General features: G+C 39.7%; 1 protein-coding gene across 15 annotated transcripts in view; it reads right to left on the bottom strand.

Moving 5' to 3' along the window:
• The window catches only part of PCDH15 (protocadherin related 15), a 1260230-nt gene that overhangs the window by 333022 nt on the left and 912137 nt on the right, over positions 1-15071 (bottom strand). For all 15 annotated transcript variants that reach the window (XR_015241496.1, XM_086679475.1, XM_086679485.1 and 12 more), the window contains 2 exons: positions 14477-14611; positions 12518-12667 (listed from right to left, as the gene is read on the bottom strand). Coding sequence is in view for 14 of the 15 variants with exons in the window: in XM_086679475.1 (XP_086535601.1) it covers positions 12518-12667; positions 14477-14611 (285 nt within the window). In the remaining variant the exon portion in view is untranslated. The remainder of the gene's footprint in view (positions 1-12517; positions 12668-14476; positions 14612-15071) is intronic.

The following is a 15071-nucleotide window of genomic DNA, read 5'->3' as shown; positions in this document are numbered from 1 at the left end:
TGCTCTCTGCAGCCTTAATGTGAACTTTGAAGCTAAAAAGCATATGGGGCTACTAGTCAGCCCTCTCCTGTTGGGCACGTCCCAGACTAATCTAAGATGGCAGTCACGTCAGTTGAGTGGGTGTTTAGCAAAGGTATCTTTCAGGTGTATAATTCAGGAGGAGGTATGAACACCATTAACACCACCATGATCATTAATATTTTAGGGACCATTAAAAGGGTTGTTACTGGAGATGGTTACTCTCTTAGGTGTTCCTATCCCCGATAAAAAGCCCAAGAATAAAGCTGCAAAAGTAAGACTTTTAAAAGTGTTTCTTTATATTGCCTGAGAATTTGGAGGCCTTGCTCCCTTTCTGTGGCAACTTCATAATCCTTGTGTAGAGGCTCACTGAATCTCATTACTCAAACTCTGAGACTGTGAACTGTAGACCTTAGATGCTTTCAAGCTTGTACGTTCTCTCATGCTCAGTTCCTACCTCATTACCTCGAATACAGATTTCCTCAAAGTTGGCTTCCATAAGTTGTCATAGCCCATGCCTTAACTCATCAATTGAAGGACCCTGTCTAAAATACTTCTTTAATAAATCTTCCACTGTCTACAATGCTGAATTGCCTATAGGCAGAAATGCCTATAAAGACAGGGGCTTGGGGAATAAAGCAATGCACACTTGGCTTAGTGACAGAAAGGCAAAACTTTTACCATTCAGTTCCTCTCCTCTCCACCGGCATTCGGAGTGGTATCTCCCTTACCTTTGGTTGTACGCATCCATCTCCAATAACCTCACACCCCCTTCCCTGCCTGTGTGCACTGACTGTCCTCATAGGTTCAGGCAATGAAGCCCTCCCAGCTGCTCAGGCCCTAACAGACCATCCTCCCCACTCATGTTCTAAAGGACACTCATAATATTCTCATTCTTTTCCATGTAATATAGAAAATTCAATAGTGGTTTGTGGGGCCTGGGTGGCTGACTTGGTTAAGTGTCTGTCTCTTGATTTCGGCTCAGGTCATGATCTCACAGTTCATGGGTTTGAGCCCCATATTGGGCTCTGTGCTGACAGTGCAAAGCCTGCTTGGGATTCCCTCCCTCTCTTTCTCTGTCTCTCTCTCTCAAGATAAATAAATAAACTTAAAAGAAATTCAATAATGGTTTGGGATATTTTCTTAAAATTTTTTTAATGTTTATTTTTGAGAGAGGGAGACAGAGCATGAGCGGGGGAGGGGCAGAGAGAGAGGGAGACACAGAATCCGAAGCAGGCTCCAGGCTCTGAGCTCTCAGCACAGAGCCCGATGCGGGGCTTGAACTCATGAACCACGAGATCATGACCTGAGCCGAAGTCGGATGCTTCGCCGACTGAGCTCCCTAGTGCCCCGGTTTGAGATATTTTCTGGTGACTCCACTGTGAATGGAGATGACCTCTTACAATATATATGGAACTCCTCAGGGGTTAGCACTTTCTTCATCCTTTTCCAGAGCATCTAGGTTAGCACCAGGCACATAAAAATCTATATAAATTAAATTATAATTTGTCTAAGAAAATACATATTTAACATGTGTTTTAACATGCATGTATATTAGGGCTTGCTCAACGGTATTTTTGCTTGTTTTATTTGCCAAACTGAGTGAGGAAGTTTACTATGCTTCCAAGAAATCTCTACTGTTCTATTTGAAATATTGGCTTTTTCCTAAGATTCCCTATCTTTGAAATGTCTCAATATGCAAGTATTTTTCTTATACTCAAATGATTATGCTTTGACATTATAGCATAATTTACTGCAAGAGAGAGTTGAGGGGAGAAGAGACCTTTATTCTTTGTTTGAAACAATAGCTGGAAAAAAAAGCCAACATACTTTGGTATAAAGAAAAAAATATATATATTAAACATTTTGTTTCTTATAGTTTCTAAGTTCCAAATCAATTACCTAGTAAACCAGAAATATGTAGAACTGTAATGATGAGAAATAATATTGTCAGAATTTAAAATGTACAATGTAGATGATATTAAAAGCAATCACATACAATTAAACAAAAAGCTTTATAAAGATGCAAGCATTTAAGCATTGCTTATTGAAATTCACCACGGACAGCTTTCACTGTAACAATCCAAAACATGCTAAATATAAAAGTAAATTAACTTAATTGCCTTTACAAATAGATTTTCTTTGAAAATCTGGGTTTCTATATGTATCAGGGAAGGGGGATGATGATTGAAAAATAATATAAAAGCCAAATGCAAGAATTAATTTTTACATATACAAGTTAAAAATGCAGATGTTGGTGATCACTGTATTGATTTCATTAATATTTCCCCCAAGTTTATCAAATGGGAAAGCTTACTCTACACAACATAACTCTTGGGGTCTTAAGAGCCATTTACATGTTAAAACATTTCATAATGTTCAACTGGATTATCCGAGCCATACTTATCATCATGATAAAACAAAAAATATTATATTCCCTTTTTCCCTATGACTGAAGGTCAGAAATTAAATCTTAGTGGTTCCTTTTCTCCTTATGATACTCAACACAATGAATGATTTTCCAGTAAGTGTGTTAATTATTCCCCTTTGCTTCTCTAAAAGCATATGTGATTACTTTCTCATGACATGTTTTCTGTCAGATTGTTTAGCCTCTCAAGAGCTTTCACTGGAAAAATTCTTCTGACTAATCAAGCTAGAAAGTACTACATTCTAGGATGCTATTCAAGAATGCAAATACACCTGAAGTTTAGTTGATTAGTTTTTAAATCACTTTAACCTGAAATATAGATAATTTCCCAACAGCCATACAATAAATTAAAGAACACGTATTTTACCCGCATCCATTAATCCCTTTATCCATTTGTTCATTAAATAAAAACGTATAAAAGGTTTACTATGTACCAGGTGTTGTGCCAGATGTCGAATACAAACTCTAGTGAAACAAGACAGAGAGAGAAACTAACCAAGTCTACGCTGCATTTGAGCTTATTAACTATTAATGTGAGAAACAGATAATTAACATTATAATAAGAAATTCTGAAATATGCTATGAAGGAAGAATCAGGATGCTCTGGGATAACAGAGGGAGTATAATTTAGGAAAGGAGTCCTAGAAGGCTTCTTTGAGGAAGGGACACTTAAACTGAGATCTTAATGATGACCGGCATATGCATTGAAGTAGAAGCATTCAAAGAACAAGAGAAAAGCAGTTGGTAAGAATCAAACTGGAGAGTAATCAGCAGACAGGTCACGTGAGACAGTGACTGACCTCTATTCCTAGACTTGTGGGAAATCACCAAAGGCATCAGCATGGCAAGGATTGATTTGCTTTCAGGTTTGCAAGAGTCCTCTGGCTGCCAAATGGAGAAGGGAAGACAGGAGATAGAAAGAAGCCCAAAGAAGGGTCTGCCTGGTCAGCATGAATGATGAAGGCAGCTCTCGGGAGGATGGAGCCTGTGGGAAAAGACTTGAGCAGGCGCATTTGGCTCGTACATAAGGAGGAACCAGTAGGACTTGGTAACCGACAGAGAGGAGGGAGTAAATAATGTGGCAGGAATGACTCCGCTTTCAAACCTGAGCACCTAAAGGGAAGGTGTTGCTTTTTCACAGGTGCGAAATCTCATCCACATGAACAAAATACAGATGGTGTAATGAGGTTTCGAATTCAACATGGGCAACTAACCCATAGAAATTAAGAGTTGTGATTTTAGGCATATATTCTCATTCTAATGCAAGTGGGCTTGGGTAAGAAATTGTATGGTCTTCATTAAAATTAAATTGTTTCAGGGACACCTGGGTGGCTCAGTCGGTTAAGGGTCCGACTTCGGCTTAGGTCATGATCTCACGGTCTGTGAGTTCCAGCCCCGCGTCGGACTCTGTGCTGACAGCTCAGAGCCTGGAGCCTGCTTTGGATTCTGTGTCTCCCTCTCTTTCTGCCCTTCTCCTGCTTGTGTTCTGTCTCTGTCTCTCAAAAATAAATGTTAAAGATAAATTTAAAAAATTTAAATTGTTTCAAATACCAAAAATAAATGAATTTTTTTTTACAAATGTAAAAATATGCTTACATTTTTGTAAGGTTTGCTCATCAAATCTATCAGGTATTTGCTGAAATACTAAATTCCACCAAGATTTTAAATAAATATACCCCTCAGACATTAGTCATGATATCACAAACCCAAACACACACACACACACACAAAACACACACATTCACCACAGAGAACAATGTCATTATTTGACATAAAATAAATTGTCAAAAGGCATTGATATATGACATGGGTTTATCCTAATTTTCTTTATAATGTTGGAAATTATGAAAATTCATTTTAATATATAATTTTATGTGTAGTGTGTATGTTCCTCCACATAGTACTAACTAGTACCCATAACAGAGAAGGATATATACAGATAAGGCAGTAAAGGTTATTAATAATCATAAATGCTTTATATATTGCATGAGAATAATTCAATAATAATAATAACTAGATAACATTTATATGAGACATATTTTCAAGTACAAGTGTAGCAGTAGTTTATATAACTAATTAAAGCTCGGAACACCTTTGTGAAGCTGATACTATAATTATCACCTTTTTCAGGTTAGAAAATGAAAGCAGAGATGACTAAGCTCTTTGTATGGAGACACATAAGGATCCGACGTGGGGACACAGCTAGTTGGGCCCCAGAATCTCTTGTCTTTAAATTGGATTCGGTGTCAACTCTGTCACTTATAAACGTTGTGAATTTGGACCAATCATGTATCAGTGTATCGACTCAAATTCTTTATTGAATGAGGATATGAACAAGAAATATTTTCAAAGTAGTTTCAAGCTCTAATATGCAGTGACCTGTGACACAGCCTAAGTTAAATGTATCAGCAACATCTTCAGTGCAGAATGCTTCCTAAAGTATATATTTTTCAGTGTTTATTTATTTTTGAGAGAGAGAGAGAGAGAGAGAGCAAGCAGGAGAGGGGCAGGGAGGGGGGTTTTATAGAGAATCCGAAGGCGGTTAGGCACTGTCGGCAGGGATCTCGAGGGCTTGAACTCATGAACCGCTTGCAGTCAGACACCCAACCAACTGAGCCACCCACACACCCCCACTGGACTGTTTTCTATATGAAGCGCAATACAGGCGTAGCCTGGCTGAAACTGTGGACTTAGACAGAGGGCCCTGGGGGATAACACTCTGAATGGCAGTGGGAATTCTGAAGCGAAACAAAATGTATTTGTAGAATGAGGCTTTTTCTAAACTGACTGGGAAAGCTTTGGGGGAATACATTCCATGGCTATCTGGCGAAGCCCTACCGCGAGGAAGTGATGTGCTGACCAGTGGTGGTTAGACATCATGATGAGTTCCTGTCCTAAAGGAATTTACAGTTCAGCAGGGGGACAGGCATGTAGGCACCAACCTGACTGCAAGGTGCGGTAAAATGTGAGCCAGATAACAGTTGCCAGATGGATGTGTGGGAGTATGCTGAAAGGAACAATTCATTCCGACTTGCTAGAGAAATGAAGGCTTTATTTAAAAAATAACATTTGAGGGACACCCGGGTGACTCCGTCGGTTAAGCGTCCAATTTAGGCTCAGGTCATGATCTCGCGGTTTGTGGGTTCGAGCCCCACGTTGGGTTTGTGCTGACAGCTCGGAGCCTGGGGTCTGCTTCAGTTTCTGTTTTTTCCCTCTCTCTCTCTGCCCCTACCCAGCTTGTGCTCTGTCTCTCTGTCTCTCAAAAATGAATAAACATTAACAAAATTAAAAAGGAAAAAAAAAAAACCTCTAAAAAGTAACATTTGAACTGTGCAAGATATAATTTCATTCAAACCTTGAAATTTCAGAGATGTCGGTAACCATAGAATGGGAAGGGATATTTCATGCTGAAGTTAAACAAAACGAACAAAATAAAACCCTCTATATGATGTCAAAGTCAATTACATGGAGGGATGTACCAGGAGAAGACGAACATATTTGAGGTGTGACAGAGATGTGCTAGACGACACGCGTAGAGATTGGGCCCTTCCTCGGATGAGGACCTGTCCTGCCTCGTGTTTTGGAACAACCACCTATGGTAGGGGCGTGAGGCATCTTCAGAAATAGGGTTATGGGTCAGAGTCCCCTGTAGTAGCCTAATTCACCACAGGGCATAGACACAGAAAGGGAAGTAATGGCAGATCCATTTTGAAATAGCAATTCCAGAACCTGGACATCTGGATCCGTGTAGGTGAAGGAGGGGATACAAAACAGAAATCTGAGGTTGCTGCCAAGGCCTGTATGATCTTAGGTTCACTGGGCCCGTCCCAATGTAGCAGCTAAGAAGACAGGATGCGTCTGTGTGAGTCTGTGTTTCTGTATTAGATGAAAGATGATGGATTAGCTCATTTATCTCGGAGTATGTCCAACCTGAAGTGCCTGTCAAAAGCCTGCATTACCAACGTGCAACAGATACTTGAACACCAGCTTGATGTTCAGGTGGCCACGGGACATTTAACTTTGGGAGGTGTGAGTATGCATAGCGCTAATGACTAACAACATGGGAATACAGGACACAGAAAACTGCACATTGATTTCTGGAGAATGTTAACATTTAAAGAATGAGAAGTGAACAGGGAGCCAGCGACAAAGCACCTCAGTCACCAGGGAGGTGTTCTATGAAACGGTACAGATGAGAGCTTTGCCCCGATGGAGGAGGGAGAAGTGCTCTTGTATTTGACAATTAAAGATGGACTCACATGATTTGCAATTTTGTATGCCTCTCATGGTACCACGTCAGTGAAAGAAAATAATAACAATGAATAATTATAAGGTCAATTCTGCAAAGGCATCAACCAATCCAAGTGCCTGGGTGGGTCAGGGTGGGAAGGCAGTGTGAGGCTGGACCTGGGAAGGGCATGGAGACCAGCACATGGGGAGACTCAGGAACAGTGACAGACCAACAGGATGGCGTCAGTACAGAGGGGACATGGCTGTAGTGGAGGGAAATGGAAAGAAATGGAATTATTAGTAGAGCACGGGTGAAGGTGAGGAAAAGGGGGGAGGATGAGTAAGAAGCAGGACAGAAGAAAATAGGAACTGAAGAATGAGAAAAATGGAAAGACGGGGGTAAGGATCCGAGGACTCAGCACCACGTCAGACTCCATCTTGATACATTAGGGATTCCAATTTTCACACGTGTGAAACACTGGGAGGGCTCAAGATGGGTTTTCTCAAAACTGGCTGCATATTAGAGCTGCTTTGTTTTGTTAAATCAAATCTCTCACAGTGGCTCTACTGTGATTGGCAGATCACATATATAAAAATATCTCAGGGTGAAGTCTAGGCATCAATATTTAAAAAAAAATTAATGTCTATTTCTTGAGAGAGGGGTGGGGGAGGAGCAGAGAAAGAGGGAGGCACAGAACCCAAAGCAGGTTCCAGGCTCTGAGTTGTCAGCACAGAGCCCAATGTGGGGCTTGACCTCATAAACCATAAGATCATGACCCGAGCCGAAGTCAGACCTTTAACTGCCTGATATTTTTTTTTATTTTTTTTTTTAACTTTTATTCATTTTTGAGACAGAGAGAGACAGAGGATGAGCGGGGAAGGGGCAGAGAGAGGGAGACACAGAATCTGAGGCAGGCTCCAGGCTCTGAGCCGTCAGCACAGAGCCCAATGTGGGGCTCGAACTCACAGACTGCAAGATCATGACCTGAGCCGAAGTCGGTCACTCAACCGACTGAGCCACCCAGGTGCCCCCTGACTGATATTTTTAAAGGCTGCTCAGGAATATCTCTATATTCATTAAGGATCAAGAACACCAATGAAAGTTGTACAATTTTAAGAATAGCATCCATAGAGTATGGACTAGACTTAACTACTGATACGAAAATCTACATCTTCAAAATATTAAAATTACATACCAAGATCTGTATCTTTAATACACAGCAGTTGGTGTTTCGAGAAAACCAGCAATGTGTGAAATGAGACCTAAGACAACACAGCATGATATTCGTTGGTGCCAAACCTGCAGAGTTTCACTGATGGCCTACAAAAAGCTCTTTCAGGCCAAAAATCATTCTCACTCATGCCACCAACTTCCCCCTCAAGACGAGATATGCTAGTACTCTGATTGCACCTCATTTCCAGGTATGGAAGGTGCAGATGGTGTTTTGTGACAGCACTGCCCTGGAGGGGCAGGGCCGGGGTGCTCAGGACCCATACACATGAGAATCACGCTGTTCCTGTTTCAATACTCAGGCATCAGAGATATAAAGTCAGAGGACCAATTTATAAGGACCTGATTACTCACACCTTTATGCCTAACCTATCTGCTTCTCGCAGTCAAGGATGTTTCCACCAAGAAGGTGCTGCAATAATCGAGAATGTACTTCCTCAGGCCAAGGCAGTCTCGGGGCCACATTGAAAATGATAGATTCGGAATGCCCTGGTTAAAATATACTTAGCATAATACCCTCCAGTTCCATCCACGTAGTTGCAAATGGCAAGATTTCATTCTTTTTGATTGCCGACTAATACTCCATTGTATATATATATATATACCCCATCTTCTTTATCCATTCATCCATCGATGGACATTTGGGCTCTTTCCATACTTAGGCTATTGTTGACATAGCGCTGCTATAAACATGGGGGTGCATGTGTCCCTTCGAAACAGCACACCCATATCCCGTGGATACCCAGTAGTATCCTAGTAGTGCAATTGCTGAGTCGTAGGGTAGTTCTAGTTTTAGTTTTTTGAGGAACCTCCATACTATTTTCCACAGTGGGTATTATGCCAAGTGAAATCAGTCAGTCAGAGAAAGACAAAAATCATATGACTTCACTCATATGAGGACCTTAAGAGACAAAGCAGATGAACATAAGGGAAGGGAAACAAAAATAATATAAAAACAGGGAGGGGGATGAAACAGAAGAGACTCATAAATATGGACAACAAACTGAGGGTTACGGAGGGGTTGTGGGAGGGGGGATGGGCTAAATGGGTAAGGGGCACTAGGGAATCTACTCCTGAAATGATTGTTGCGTTATATGCTAACTAATTTGGATGTAAATTTAAAAAAATAAATAAATAAAACAAGTTAATAAAAAAAATAAAAATAAATAAAATGTACTTAAAATCTGTTATCCAAGGAGCTCTCTGCTGGACAGTCTCTGTTCACTGTCACCTTTGCTTCTAATGTTCTTACTCTTTCCGACACCAGAATAGTAACTAAAAGTAAATGAGGTGATACTGTGCTGGGTCAGTGCGGAAAGACAGGGCTGGCGAGGGCTGGGTGGGTGCAGCACAGAATTTATTTTGTCATTCTTATGAGGCAGGGACAGGTCCCAGTTCTAAATCATTTTGCTTTGTTTACACATTTTTCTCTCAATAGGAAATCGATTTCCTTTTATTTCCAGGCCCTTGAAGGATGTTTTATAGCCATGCCACTCTTTTACCACATGCCAGGAATAACATTTAAAATACTAATTATAAGTCTTTATCTCTTGGTGCTTAAGTAACTTTTAAAGATAGAGCCATATAAACACAAATGACACTCTATCTTCATAATCTGTATGGTTCAGGAAGTTATTTAAATATGAATCTTTAAAGGCAAAGAAAGATCTATTTCATAAAGAGATACATAGGGAAATTAACTGTTTCAGCCAGCAAATGCCAGAAATCAGCTTTTGATCCCCCAAGGCAGACATTTTTTGAGATACAGTTCCACCACATAATTGCTATCATTTTCTTAGTTACACTTTCCAGCTCCCTGCTGGCTTTTTTTATTTTTTTATTTTTTTATTTTTTATGTATAAACTTACTTTTACTTCCAATTATGTTATTATAGAGATAAGAATCAGGTCTAATTAAAAAAGAACATGACAACGAGTGTCATTCCTTTATCTGTATACACTGCAATGTTGCTGCCCATATAAGTGCCTCGGTAAAGACAAATGTAGTTCTTGAGGTCCACCAATCAACTAGAAATAGAGGCCAATGTGTTTATACCTTCCCATTCATTCTGCTTGTCCACATGTCTCCCTTCTGTCATCCTGGAATAAACATATTAAGCATCAACTCTATTGAGCACCTGTGATATGCTAGGCACTATTGATGTGGATGCTATAAACTAATTTTTAATTGTCTTGAGAGTTCTGCCCTCAAGACAAACGGTTGAAAGGGTGGATTCCGTCAATATGACACATGCCATAAGCAAGATAGGAATAAAATGTACTGTGGCCTTTTCTCCACTGCCATATACAGCAGGGGGTATCCACGCATGGAAGTGCGTACATGTGAATTTCCACTGTCCATGCTATAATGTCATCCCTTTTATCACCCAAGAAAGTATATCTTAATCTGATGAATAAAAGAGAGATAGCACGGAATTATTTCTAGACTATGTTAACAACAGCGCCATGTGAATTTGGTAACAATTCATCCTTTGGATGACTAGGTACCGCATGGGTGATACGTCTTGCGTGTTGAGGCAGCACGGTGATAAAAAAAAAAGACACTGACCTCTTGGGGTCTTCAGCGTGGGGTGAGGGCAAGAGAGAAGAAAATAGGATCATTTGAGAGGGGAGTCACAGAGAGTGTGTGAGCTGGAAGGGGGTCAGCACTAAGCCTCGAGGGAAGTTTTCTCTGAGGAGGTGACATTTTGGGCAGAGTTCTGTACGAAGAAAGTGGGCCAGCCTTGCAAAATCTGGGTTAAGAAGAGTACTCTTGGGCGACAGAAAACAGTGTGCAGAAGCACTGAGAAGAACGTGAACCGTTTCTTCCCTAATGTCTCACACCGATGACGAGTGATGATGTGGGACGAGGTGTGATGAGTGTTTTGTGTCACAGCAGTGGATCACAGAAGCGTGGCTGCACAGCACTGTGTCCAGGTGGGGTGCAAGAGCAGGGACCATCAAGGAAGGATGAACACCGCCAAGGCATGCGTCCTCAGAAAGGAAATAATGTGAAGGACAAGAAGGCTCATCAAGATGTACATGGAAGGGAAGCGGCTAACTGGAGGAAGTGAGAAAGAGGAAGCCACATGCTTTCGGTTAGGTGAGCTGGTGGTTCAGGAGCAAAGCACGTGCAAAGGAAAAGAAGGCAAATGCGGAGCCGGGGGAATCGGGAGGCGCACGTGAAGGCTTATGTTTGTCGTCAGGGTCTTTAGGCTGATGCTCTACTATTCTGAACTATTTATATATGCTATATGCTAAGACATGTAGACACGTAAATTGAGTTATGTGCATTAATTATATATTATACTAGTGCATATTTAGTATGCGTTATATATACATTATTACGTATCATTATGGTATACTTATATAATATACAATATGTCATTTAGTAACAATTTGTAGCCATTCAAATGCTCTAAAAAGTATATAGAATCATGGCCTTCCTGGCCTGAAACTAACTTAAAATTATTGAATCTGACTCTCAGATATTGAGGACAATCTACATCAGTGGTCTTTATGTGTCTGGACACTGAATCCCTTGGGTTTATTATTTTAATATCAATAACCGAAGTATTGCTCATAGAACCTCAGATCCCAGAAAGGTGAAGTGACATCTTGGTTGTCTGTGTTTCTAAACATCTCCCTAGATAATTCCGCAGTACAGCCAATTTGCAAAGTACTAGACTCTACTATCCCAAAAGCCCTCGAGGAAGAATATGATTACTTCTTTATGACTTACGCACAGAATACAAAAAAAAAAAAAAAAAAACCAACATAGTTTGAGATAACTTATAATTAATTTAAATGCAGTAAGTATGCAGTTAATAATAAGACAAGTCAAGGAGAAAGATTTTGCCGATTTCTGTAGTTTCACAGATACCATTTACTATGAAATCCAGATTTGCTCTGTTGTGATGATTCCATGTTATGTCCAGGTAACCACTGTCTGACAATGTCATCCACCAACTCATTAACGTAGTCCTCTGCCTTTATCGCCAAGGGAAAATTAACCCATACTTACAAAAGGTCCAAACAATTTGGAATTTTCAACTATACATCTAATACTTGAAAACATCAATATATTAAAAATACTACTATATTAATTAAGTGTATTCGGTGTATTAAACTCTTAAAAATCAAGTATAAACTGATCAAATAGCTGCGTTTACATCTAATAACTAGTTAATTCTCCTTTAAAGTCAATATAAATACATTTTTATGTGACAAGTAAACATAAGGCTCAAGCTTTTTAAGCCAGATTATGCCATATAATGAGCCTGAAGTTCATTTTCATTTCTTTTTTTTTTTTTTTTTTTTTAAGTTTATTTATTTTGAGAAAGAGAGAGCACAAGCAGGCTAGGGTCAGACAGAAGGAGAGACAGAATCCCAAGCAGGCTCTGCACTGTCAGCACACAGCCTGATGTAGGGCTTGAACTCACAAACTGTGAGATCATGACCTGAGCCGAGATCAAGAGTCAGACGCTAACCAGCTAGGCCACCCAGGAGCCCCTTGTTTTCATTTCTTAAGCAATTTCTGAAGCGTCGCATTATACAATGCCCATGGAAACAACCGTTTTGCATAGTGCCTTGTACCATATGGGTAGTTACCTGTATGACGCTGTCCCCGGGGCTCATGTCTGTATAAACGTAGACATCATAGGATATTTCAGGGAAGGTTGGAGTGTTATCATTTGCATCCATCACCCGGATATTGACAATAACTGGCTCGCTTTCTTGCACACCATCAAATGCTGTTATCTTTGGGGATGAAAAACACATGTAACAGGTAAGTCATGCAAACATAAGCAGTACTGAATTCAGTCCTATGATTTAAGGCATTTCTCATATATAATTTCAGTTTTAAAAGGGTGCCAAAATGTTTTGTTGATAGAAATAACAAACTTATAATAATACACATAAGCAACGTGCTTTAATGCACTAAGAAGCAATTACAAAGGATTCTGTTTTATTTTTAATGTATTCAATTCCAAGCACATGTAAATAAGCAGATATGTAAAGTGTTAGAGAAACTTGGAGTGGGCCAGTAACATTGGTTCTTAGGAGTTAACTACTATTTAATTTTTAAAAATTAATAGGAAAATATTCTTCCATTTTCCATATTTTATATATAATTCCATAGATGCTTTTAGAGCCAACATGCTTATATTGATAACTCAAGAAAGTAGGCGCCCTAGGGATGCGATGTCTTTTTCTGGTAATTTACAAAATGGAAGTTTTAAAGGACTTACTGATGTTACTTAATAGTGCTATGTTAATTACATCGTTAACATTTTAGGAAGGTCTGACAAACAAAGTCCGCACTGCCACGCCACCATTTTTGTTCTGAATGACTTCTGAAATCCATTCTGTGTCTAAGTTCGCAATGTCACTGAGGGTTTCTGGAAGCTGTGGCTTCGCTGTGTAAAGAAGGGTCTCCAGAAAGGAGTCTTCTGTAGGTCCTAAGTCCTTTCCACTGGCTCATTTTCCTCTTATATCTGAATAAAATATGGCCCATAAATTTGGATAATACAATTTTCTTTTTATCTATATCCACCTCTCACCCCCACAAATCATGTATGTGTTTGTGTAACAGAATACAGAATACATAGAATATATAGAACATAGAATATAGAATATAATGTATATATTCTATTATATATATACAGCTTTAATAATCTCCCCTCACCATTTTTTTTCTTAACTAACCTGAAGCAGGCTTCCTCCATCAGATAATTCCCTGCTGGAGAGAGGGAAGGCTGTCCTGTGTGTTACAAGATGCATATCGGCATCCTTGGGCTCTACCTACCTGATGCAGTAGATCCTGTAGTGATGACCAAAACTGTCTTGCAGAAATTGCCAAATGTTCCCAGGGCTCGGCAGGGGGGTAGGGGGGTGGGGGTGGGACAGGGCTTGGGGGTGCAGGGATCATCCCAGTGGACAACCACTGGCCTAACCCTATGCCAAAATATAAAATGTAATAACAAAAACCATAAAATAAATTAAAATAAAGTAAGGGTTAGGAAATAATTCTTTACTTGTGGATTCTAGTTTATACTATCTCAATTGAAGTCAATTATGAGTGCATGGTGAAGAATGAAAGTCTCATTTTCCTGTTTTCGTCTTGAAAATTATTTTCCTTTTTTTTTGGTAAATAATGACAACATAGCTGTACAAACTTATAAACAGAAAAAAGAGAAACACATGTAAAGAATTTTATTACTGATAGCCTCAATTCTCAGTTACTTGAAAATACTGCATTTTTTCCCTAAGTCACAGACCTCTTCAGTTTTAACGTTTATTTTTGAGACAGAGAGGGACAGAGCATGAACGGGGGAGGGGCAGAGAGAGAGGGAGACACAGAACCTGAAACAGTCTCCAGGCTCTGAGCCATCAGCACAGAGCCCGACGCGGGGCTCAAACTCACGGACCACAAGATCGTGACCTGAGCTGAAGTCGGACGCTTAAACGACTGAGCCACCCAGGCGCCCCACGGACCTCTCCAGTTTTAAACAGACATCACTTTCCGTTACACATACATGAACACACATAAATAATAAATCTTTTTACCGAAAAAGTGTAAGTTTGCTGCTCTTCTCGGTCCACTGGTTGAAGTAGGGTGAGGTAGCGAGTGATACCTGTCTGTGTGACGGTGAAGACTGAGGTGTAATCGTTGAGAAAAAGGTGAAGCTCTGGGTCTTTCGTCTTTGAGAAAACAAAAAAAAAGTTGAATAAACAATGCAGCTATTAGTTCATGAACTGTAAATTAATTTGACAAATCTGTTACAAAACCATCCATGAGTGTCAAAAGAATTTCCAAAGAAAAGATAGGGTTTACTAGACATTTACTCATCACTGAGCTGAATCATGCAAAGACAATGACTCACTTTGTGGAAAACAACATAGTGGAATGACTGTAAGTATTATTAATGTAAAAAAAGGAAATAAATAAGATAGATAACAATCCAATTGAATATGTTCTTATTGGTTTATGATATCAACATTCTCCAGAACTTCACTGAGCTCAAGGAATAAGAAGTAAATGCAAGAGAAGAAAATTGGAGCCCCAAAGTTTAGCTGTAGGATTGTGCAACTACTTGATTTGTGGTAGCAAAGCACCCACATGCATATTACTATTCTGTTCTCATGTTTAATGTAAAATTGA

This window comes from Puma concolor, chromosome D2 (assembly GCF_028749965.1).
Source record: "Puma concolor isolate L17-30 chromosome D2, mPumCon1.1.hap2, whole genome shotgun sequence".
Lineage (NCBI taxonomy): Eukaryota > Metazoa > Chordata > Mammalia > Carnivora > Felidae > Puma > Puma concolor.
Note: the sequence above shows the minus strand (reverse complement) of the source record. Positions and strands in the feature narration are given on the sequence as shown.